The sequence below is a fragment of the Echinops telfairi genome, unplaced genomic scaffold, assembly GCF_000313985.2.
Source record: "Echinops telfairi isolate 266 unplaced genomic scaffold, ASM31398v2 ScPeMD7_22;HRSCAF=79, whole genome shotgun sequence".
NCBI classification, from domain to species: domain Eukaryota; kingdom Metazoa; phylum Chordata; class Mammalia; order Afrosoricida; family Tenrecidae; genus Echinops; species Echinops telfairi.
This window is the reverse complement of record NW_022103919.1, coordinates 8,921,780-8,931,316: the sequence shown is the minus strand read 5'-3', so window position 1 is coordinate 8,931,316 and position 9,537 is coordinate 8,921,780. Positions and strand designations below refer to the sequence as shown.

General features: G+C 50.9%; 1 protein-coding gene across 1 annotated transcript in view; it reads right to left on the bottom strand.

Moving 5' to 3' along the window:
* Positions 1-9,537, bottom strand: part of FAM189A2 (family with sequence similarity 189 member A2) — a 90,808-nt gene that overhangs the window by 14,703 nt on the left and 66,568 nt on the right. Inside the window, exons 5-6 of the mRNA XM_030885131.2 lie at positions 8,084-8,191; positions 7,842-7,975 (exon numbers count right to left, since the gene is read on the bottom strand). Coding sequence (XP_030740991.1) covers positions 7,842-7,975; positions 8,084-8,191 — 242 coding nt within the window. The remainder of the gene's footprint in view (positions 1-7,841; positions 7,976-8,083; positions 8,192-9,537) is intronic.

Here is a 9,537-nt window from a genome sequence, read left to right as displayed (position 1 = left end):
GATGTACAAATGCGCTTTACACAATTGATGTGTGTCTGGATTGGGATAACAGTTGTATGAGCCCCTAATAAAATGTTAAAAAACAAAACAAAACAAAACAACCTGCTCAGTGACATCCAAAGTTAGGCTGCCATCCTGAATCTGGGATCCGCCCATCTTGTCACATGTGTACCCCAATACCTCCCCTTCCTATTGCGTGGATAACCCTAGATCATCCCCCTTTCATTACTGTATTACATATAGTACAGCCCCTTCCTGTGACGTATGTCTTTACCTGTAATTAGGGGGCTTGCATGCCCCCCAAAGATATATAAGCCTGGGTTAGTAATAAAGAGCTCGCTCCTCCATTCCCTCTCTCCCCCCTCCCTCCTGCCCTCCTGTCTCCCATCTCCACGTGGACCACCAAGCGGGGCTGAGGTGAGGATGCTACTATGAAACATGTCTGACTCCTTTATTTCCATCCCTCTTCTCTCTCTCACGCTATGACGTTACTATAATCTCTATATATCTTAACCATACAATTGTGCCTATAGAACCCGCGATTAGTTGTGGGGGCTGCCCTTCCCCCACATAAGCAGTTTCTCCTGATTTGACCTTGTTCAGGTCAATGAGGTGCTGGGGTGGTAACTGGGACTGCTACCGGCTGTCCACTTTTGTTTGTCTTGTTGTGTCTTGTTTTGTTGTCCCCTGTGGCTCTCTCTAGCATAGAATTACTGCGGGGGCGGGGGATGGGGGGGGTGTTAAAATTGATGACTGGTTCCGCGGGCTCCACCTCTAGAGAGCCTGACTTCACCTGCTGCGAGGGGGCCAGGTAGCTGCTTTTTGTCAGCGTTCTCAGGTGGCTCCAGGGCTCAGCCAGGTTGGAACCTCATTTCCATCCATAGTGGCCTGGATCAAAACACTGCTGCTACCTAAGGGACACTTGATCTGATTCTTCTAAGAACAAGTGCCTTGCAAATACTGCTCTGTGATAACGGAGAAGATTAGGAGCTGAATTGTCTTCAGAAGAGGGTGCATACCAGGAAGAGTTTTCACGGTGCACTGACCTTGGGCACCCACGAGCTAAGCTGCGCTTGTTAGCAGGCCTGTTTCCATTACCTCATAGTGGCCCCAGCTCCTGTGTGTCGGAGCACGGTGTTCCCTGGGGTTTTTAAGGACTGACTTTTGCCTTTCCTTTGGCGCGCCTCTGGTTGGACTTGAAGCCCCAGCCTTTCGATTGGAAGCTGAGGGTGTTAACTCTTGGTACCACCCTGTGACACCACCACTTGGTGACAATTAGGTTTGCTTTGGTTTGGTTTTGTTTGAGCCTCTGGGAGTACAAAGGAGCCCTGATGGTGCAGTGGTTATAAGTTAGGCTGCAATCTTGAAGGTCAGCAGTTCGAGACTCTGAGCTGCTCTGAGGAAGAAAGATGGGCTTTCTACTCCCATCCAAGTTATACAGGCTCAGAAACGCACGGGGGCAGTTCTACCCTGTCCTACAGGGTCGCTATGAGTTCGCATGGACTCGATGGCCATGAGTGTGTTTGTTTGGGTGGTACAAACAATGGAGGCATTGGCTACTAACAGAAAGGTTGTTAAGTTCAAGTGGACCCAGAGGCAGGCACCCCGGAAGAAAGGCCTGGCGATATTCTTCTAAAAAACCAGCCCAAGGGAACCTTATGCATCCTAGTTCTACTCTGACACGCATGGGTGGCCACTAGTTGGAGTTGACTGATTTGCTGTGACTGGTTGGATGGCGGTAGTTTGCAACCTCCCAGAAATCTTCTTACTGTCCACCAACAACACAGGAGACTGAGTCTCAGAAAGGGCATTTGACTTGCCCACGGTTCCCCCTTAGCCCGGGCGCTTTCAAGTTCATCACAAAGTCCCTAGGAAGCCTTCCCTGGGTCACGCTCATCAACACTGAAGACAAGGAGAAACCCAAGCCTACCGTGCAAAACCCCCTGGTGGGAAAGCTGCAAACGATCCTGAGAGTTCATCCAAGGATGGTGTCGCTACTAGCAATGTCAGGGACCAAAGAATGACCTTCCTCTACCTACTGGGACTGTGTTGCCCTCTGGTGGGCACATGGTGGTGGAGTTTTGGGTGGGGAGCAGGTCAAGGAAGACCCACCACCAGTAACCATCAGCTCCATAATGTTTGGGGTTTGAGATGCTACAGAAAATAAATCCTCTACCACCCCGACTTCTGCACAATGACCAGGTCAGTCTGGCTTCCACCTCCTCAAGCTCTCATTTGTCTAGAAGAGGGCACGCCCCAGGGTAAAACCCAGAGTCACATGCATGCAACAGCCTGGAGCCTGTTCCTACGGGATTCTGAGAATGGGGGCTCCCCAGAGTAGGAGGAAGGAGGCACACAGCTCCCACCCCCCACCCCAAGAGCCCCGTGCATACAAATCAGTCCACTAAGAACTCATTTGTGTGGACAGAGCCTTGCCCGTGATCAGGAGTGTTTACGTTGGTAAATCGAGAAGCCCTTCTTTCAAGGAGATGCCGATGCATGAAGTGGTTGTATTTATAGACGTTAAATAAATAGACCTCCTCACAGAGGTCGTGAGACCTTACAGGAAATGGGGAGCCTCTATTGTGTGAAGACTCCCAACATGGTGCATGGTGGGAACACGGACTGAAGAGCCTGCGTCTTCTTGCCCGCCTGCGTGCCCGTCTGCATGCGAGCCAGGAGCATAGAGAGCCAGCTGGGTCGAGACAGCCGGTGTCCACGGGGTTGATGTGGACATGAATCTAGACCACAGTGTGAAGCTGCTCCCATTGAAACCATCTGTATAAACAGAGGAATGTTTACGTTGGGGGGGGGGGTGTGAATAAATATCACCATTTTGAAAAGCCCACCACTTGTCTGTCCGTTTGTCACACTGTGGGGGCCTGTGTGTGGTGGTGATGCTGGAAGCCATGTCATTGGTATTTCCAATGCCAGCAGGGCCCCCCACGGTGGCCAAGTCTCGGCAGAGCTGCCAGAGTAAGAACTGACAATGAAGAAGGATTCGGCTGCCCACTGACATACTTTGGACATGTTGCCGGGAGAGACCAGTCCCTGGAGAAGGTCATCATGTTTGGCAAAGCAGAGGGGCAGCTGCCAAGAGGAAGGCTCTCGGGAAATGGATGAACACGGGGCTGTAAGGATGGAGCAGGAGTGGGCAGTGTTTTGTTCTGTGCCACACAGCATCACTGTGCATCAGGGCTGGCTTGATGGCGCCGAACAACAACAATGCTTTAAAAAGAAAGGGCACTGCCCTTTGAGGTGGGCAGACTTTTAGAAAATAGGGGTGTCTGCCCACAGGAAACCCAATTTGGAGTGCTCGGCATGTAGTTTAGGTCTTCAAGGCCTTCCTTCTTATAGTATGCTTTGTATTCTCTCTCTCTCTCTCTCTCTCTCTCTCTCACACACACACACACACACACTCTCTCTCTCTCTCACTCACTCACTCACTCAGCCTGAAAAGTTCTGAATAGCAAAGCTCTTGCTGGGAAGCTTGCCGGTGGGCTTCCAGCGAGGGTTGGACCAGGGCCCATCTGTCTCAGTGCTCAGAGAGAGGACTCCAGAGGTGAGTGGAGATGCCCACCCGGGGAGGCACTGCTGCGGAGAAGCAGAGTGGAGCAGGGCTGGAGAGGGGCAAGGAAGGTCAGGAAGCATACAGGATGCCCGGTGGACAACAGAACTCAGAAACCCACATGAGTCATTTTCCCTTGCTGCTGCTGCAGCAGGAAATTAAATCTGCCTGTTGCCTCCTCTTAGGTCAACACGGAGCTCACCCCCCACCTCAGGAAGCCAGAAGTCCCTGTGAGGGGTCATGTCTCTGCCTGGGCATGAAGCAGCGGTAGCGTCCACTGTCCTCCAAAGTACCCTCCACGGACTGCCCCAGGCAGGGAGAAGACACCCGAAAACGTGGTTTACTGGACACAGAGGAAATGTGTTTGTTGCCCTGACTCTTGGGCTTCCTGGCTCCTTTCCTGAAAGACTAGGGAAGACAGTGCTTCCAAAATCCATCTGTCACTCCCTGAATAGCAGGAAAGCCGAGCTGACCCACTGGCCCGAGCCAGGCTATCTGCACACTCAGGGCTTAACTGCCTCGACAGGTGGGCAGGAAGGGCTGGGGGCGGGGTTTTGGTATGATTGACAGCAGGTCAAGATAGCAGCTTGAGAAAAGTATTAATAATAGAATCTAGGTGGCGGTGTCCCCACCGCAGGCCTATTTCAGAGTCAAATATGGTAGCCCTGACCTTCAGAAAATGACATCCTCCCCAAGCCCCAAACAGCCAGGAGCCCTGGAAGTATAGTGGGCATGTGTTTCAGCAGTTCAACCCCACCAGCTGCTCCCAGGGAGAAAGATGAGGCTTTCTACTCCCATAAAGAGTTAGCCTCAGAAACACCTGGGGCCCCGGCTACTGTGTCCTACAGAATTCTGTGCGTTGGACTCACTGATGGCTGTGAACTTGAGGTTGTTGAAGCTCCAAACCTGGCACCAGCCTTGCTTGACAGCTCCCCAGATGTCCTACAGGGATTGAAACACTAATTTCTGACCCTCTCAAAATCCAGAGAAAGATACTAGCCTTGCTATGGAACTTAGAGCTTTTCTTTTAGAAGCTTAAATATAGGGTTACTTATCTTTTAAGCTTAGCTTAAGGTCGCTTCTTTCAGGAAGCCATTCCTGGTGGGCTGACCCTCCTTCACCCATACAGCCCACCCACTGCCCCGGGCTGGGGAGTCTTCTGCGCACACAAAAATTAATGTGATTCACCTGACATTCATTTTAAAGGTCTAGACCAGGGGTTGGCAAACTTAAGACAGAAGAGCCAATCCTGTCCCTCACAACAACAATTTTAAAATTATTTGAGAGCCATAAATACATTTTTTAAAAGATTAATGAAATCACCATTATCTGATTAACACCCTTAATTTGTTGGGGTTTTTTTTTTTTTTTACCAATTTTACTCCAAAGCCACATGTACATACCAAAAGAGCTGCGTAGGACTTGCAAGTTGCAGTTTGCCAACCCTTGCTATAGACCCTAAGTCCCCAAACTTATTTGTCCTCCCACCCCCCTTTACAGAAAAAAAATTACTCAGCGTCCTGCCCTTCCCATCCCCCACCCCCACCAATGAAAATGTTTGTACTGTAGCCATAATCCAGGATAAAGTGTAGGTATCTGCTACTGTTGCCCCAACAGATCCCAAGTTGGGCTGCTGACGTTGAAACCACCAGCTGCTCTGTGGGAGAAAGACAGGGAATTCTACTTCCACAAAGAATTAGTCTCGGAAGCTCATAGGTCACCATGAGTGGGCATCAACTCATTGGCTGTGAACTTGATTTGGGTTGGTTGGTCGGTTGGTTGGTTGGTTGGTTGGTTGGTTGGTTGGTTGGTTGGCTGGTTGAACCATTCCAATGTCCCAGGGGGCAGTATTGCCCACGTGGGTCTAGACTGGGAGCTCCTTGATGAGGTGAGGGGGTAGGACTAATTTTTCATTTCAATGAGTAGAAGGAGCCCCAGTGTCATAGTGGGTTAAATGTTGATCTGGTATGGCAAAGTCAGCAGTTTGAATCCACCGCAGCCCCATGGGAGAAAGATGAGGCTGTCCACTCACAAAAAGACTTACAGCCTCAGAAATCCACAGTGGCACTTGGGTCACCTTGGGAGCCACAAGGAATCAATCGACATCAAGGCGGTGACTTTGGTTTGAGCATTTTTCTGAATCACTAAGTGATCTAGTGATTGTGAGTTGGGCCGCTTGCTTTAGCAAGGTCAGCAGTTTAAGAACCACCAGTCACTCCATGGGACAGGGATGGGGCTCTCTACTCCCATAAAGAGTTAGTGTCTTGGAAACACATAGGTCCAGCTCTAGCCTGGTCTATAGCGTCATCATGAGTCCTAATGAACTCAATGGCAGCGAGTTTGATTTTTTGGTCTGAGCACGGGGCAAAGGCTTAATGAAAGGTTTGTTGAATGAATAAATAAAATCCTTCTTTGTTGTTGTTCTTGTGAGGTGCAATCGAGTCAGTCCCGACTCTGAATGAGCCCGTGTGCAGCAGGAAAAAGTATCACCTGGTCCTGCGCCATCCTCACAACGGGTGTGAGGTTTGAGCCCATGGCTGTAGCCACCGTGCCCATTCATTGTGTCGAGCGAGGGCCTTCCTCTTTGTCTCTGCCCCTTTACTTGACCAAACAGGATGTCCTTTTGCAGGGACTGGTCTCTCCTGGCAACATGCCCACAGTACGTGAGAAGGGGATTCTCATCACCCTTCCTTCTTTAGAAAATGTACATGCTCCGCAGTGGCTAAGAACCAGCTTACTTAGGATACAGAGCACACGGCCTTTCATTCTACCCACGGTGATTTTAAGACATGAAGAAACAGATGGTCAAGCTTTGCGCTTGAATTTCAAAAGACAAATAAGCATCTTGCGTATTTGTTTCAGACAAGGGAGATGCAACTAATCGTGAATCTTTTTTTCATGCCTGGGCAGAACTGCATGGTTGTTGTGACTTTACTAAGGGCATTGTGGTCTGTGGTCGTCACCTAATCTGGTGTCCATTGAAGGATGAAGAGTGTAGGGGTGGAGCCTAGGCTGTCAATCTGGAGATAGCCAATGAGACATCTGTGTGGGCCTGGCCTTCTCCTGGGAATTCTGGGAAATCTGGTACTTCCTCCTTGGAGACAGAAGACACTTCTCTCTCTCTGCTACTCCCTGGGAGACATTGTAGAAGACAAACCACATGGATGCAGCCAGACCTCTGAAGCCGGAGAAGCCACAGAGAGACCCCTGCCAGCACTGCGATGCTTACAACGCCACTGGACCCAAAGACTTTCTACCCACTGCCTTATGATCGTCCTGCATTTGGCATCAATGCATGTGTTTCATGAGTCTGAAGAGGACATTATGGATTGATATCGGACATATGGGCTAGTATCGGACTTGTGGACTTGATCTGGACTGGGCTGGGATGTTTTCTCCATGTTCAATTGCTCTTGTATATAAACCTCTTTCTTAGACACACATGTGTGTCCATGGTATTTGTTCCTCTAGTCTACCCAGACTAGACTAACACATGGTGACACTTTGATTTGGCCCTGAGGGGATTTCTGAAGGTGCCCCGGTGTGGTCAGTCAAGACTCGGCTACAAACCGAAAGGACTGAATCCATCAACTGCTGAGGAGGAGAGAGACGAGGCTGTCTGCTCCCATCAAGATTTTCCATCTTGCGAAACCTCGGGCGCCATGCTACTCTGTCCTGTGAGGTCATTGGGAATCAGGATCAGCACACTGCCAATGGGTTTGGTTTTGTGGCATAGGCTCCCTAGGAGCCCTGGTGGCACAGGGTGTTAAGTGCTGTGCGGCAGAAAGGTGAGGCTGCCTCGGTGGAGACCCCGCCCTCAGAGACCTCGTGGAGCAGTGCTAGTCTGTCCCACATGCAGGACTCCCCCTCCCAGTGACAATAAGTGTGGGTTGGGGTAGGGTTTGGGGTCAGAATGGTTTCCAGGGCAACAGCAGCTTTCAATCATATCAAATTCATCATTACCTTAGTGGGTGTCAGTTTTCCCACCCAGGAAAAGATCACTGAAATTGAGGCAGCGTATCCTTAGATCTAGGCTTGACTTTTCTTTGGTTTCAACCAGTTGATCAGACAAAGAGAGAGAGAGCGAAAGAGAGCGCGAGAGAGAACTTGAGAACAGAAACCCTTGGGAAACAACAGCCTGTCTGGATTTCAGAGAGAACTCAAGAGTTCATGTCCTGGTGGCTCAGGAGAGCCTGTGGTCCTCCTACGGAGAGAACTACCACCACCACCACCCCCCCACACACACACAGCCGCACAGAGACGGGGGCACTACCTGCGGTTCATCCGGGGTGTGCACGAGTAAAAGGTGGCGAAATAGGAAGGGGGCGGCAGGGGTGGCACGAAGTCGTCGGGGTCTGGGATACGTCCGTGTTCTTCCGCTTCCTCAGCAGGCACCTGGGATTCATCCTAAATTAAACAGCATGGCAGTGAGTCAACAGCCTGCCCGCCCAAGGCTCCTGCAGGAGCCCGAGCCGAGCCCGAGCCCAAGCGGGCCACCTCTTGGCACAGACTTACAATGCAGGATCTCCTGGTGGCAAATATCTGGAGGTAGCGCAGGGCGGCAGCCACCAGGCAGACGGTGGTGGTCAACGCATTCAAGGCACACAGGGCGAAGAGGACTTTCTAGAAGGAGGAAACCAGGGCGTCACCAAAGTGGCTCGGCGCTTCGGTATCACCGGAACTCAGCACTGACTCTTACACAGTAAAACTGCCCCAGAAGACAACGTGTGCAAGACATTGCAAGTCAAAGACTTCCATGGCGTCTGGCTCGCAGTTTATACCGTGACCTTCATGCAATACTGTGTGCTGCACTTTAAAATATTCCAGAAGTTTCGGTTCAGGATTCTAAACTATGTGTTGGGGTCATTTAATCCCCGTATATGTACTTGAGATCCTCTTTGGAAATAGGGACTACTTTGTTAGGCAACTCACCGTCAAGTTTTTTCTCCTCGAAGCGGCCGGTGGTTTCAAACTGCTGACTGTGTGGCTAGCAGTCCCACTTGTACCCACGACGCCACTGCTTCAGGTGGTAGAGTGCTTATGTGTTGGGCTGGTCACCACAGGGCGAGCAGTTTGAAACCACCAGGTACTCTGCAAAAGAAAGACGAGGCTTCTGCTCCTATAAACAGTTACAATCTCAGACATCCCCGGAGCCAGCCCCGTCTGTCCTATAGGGTCACTTAGTTGGAATAGGCTAGATGGCCATGAGGTGGTCTGTGAATTCCCTGATACCCAAGTAAGGTAGGTTCGAAACCTTATCTGAATCACTTCTGAGTTACAGAAAGAGCAGATCACACACACACACACACACACACACACACACACACACACGCGCGCCCTATAAAGAAGGGCTCAACATGGCTGAGACCTTGATGTGGCCTTTCAGCGTCCAGGGTTGTGAGAATCTAAATCCCCATTCTGGATAACCCTCCATTTATGATATTTCTGTTACTGCAGCACTGGGGAACTCAGCAGGCCACGCTCCAGGGAAGATCTGCCGTTACACCCTTGATTTCACAAGCTTCAGAAGAATGCTTGGAGCAAGGCTGCCCAGACAGCAGCAGCTTCTGATCTACAGCCGGTGCCCACCACAAGAGCAGTCCCAGTCCCCGGCCCCCTCCCCACCCCCACCCTCGCCCAGCCTTCCCCCAGGACAGGACGCCTCTGAATCTGTGGCCATAGCGCATCTATTTCAGGAACAACTGGCCGGGCTGCCCAAAACACGCCACTGGGATGCTGCAGCGGGCGGGCCAGCCAGGGAGTAAATCAGGCCCCTCGGTTCAAACATGTGTCTTAAAATAGAGGCCAAGGATACTCCAGAGGCTTCTGTTGCCACAGCCTGGCTCCTTAGCGGGGCTTTCCCCGAGCTGAGTCCTGGCTCGGAACGTTTTGGGGGTGAGACGGCGCTCAAAAATCCAGAGACCAATTAAGAAGATCATGTTTACATCCCACTTCAGCAGGAAAATGAA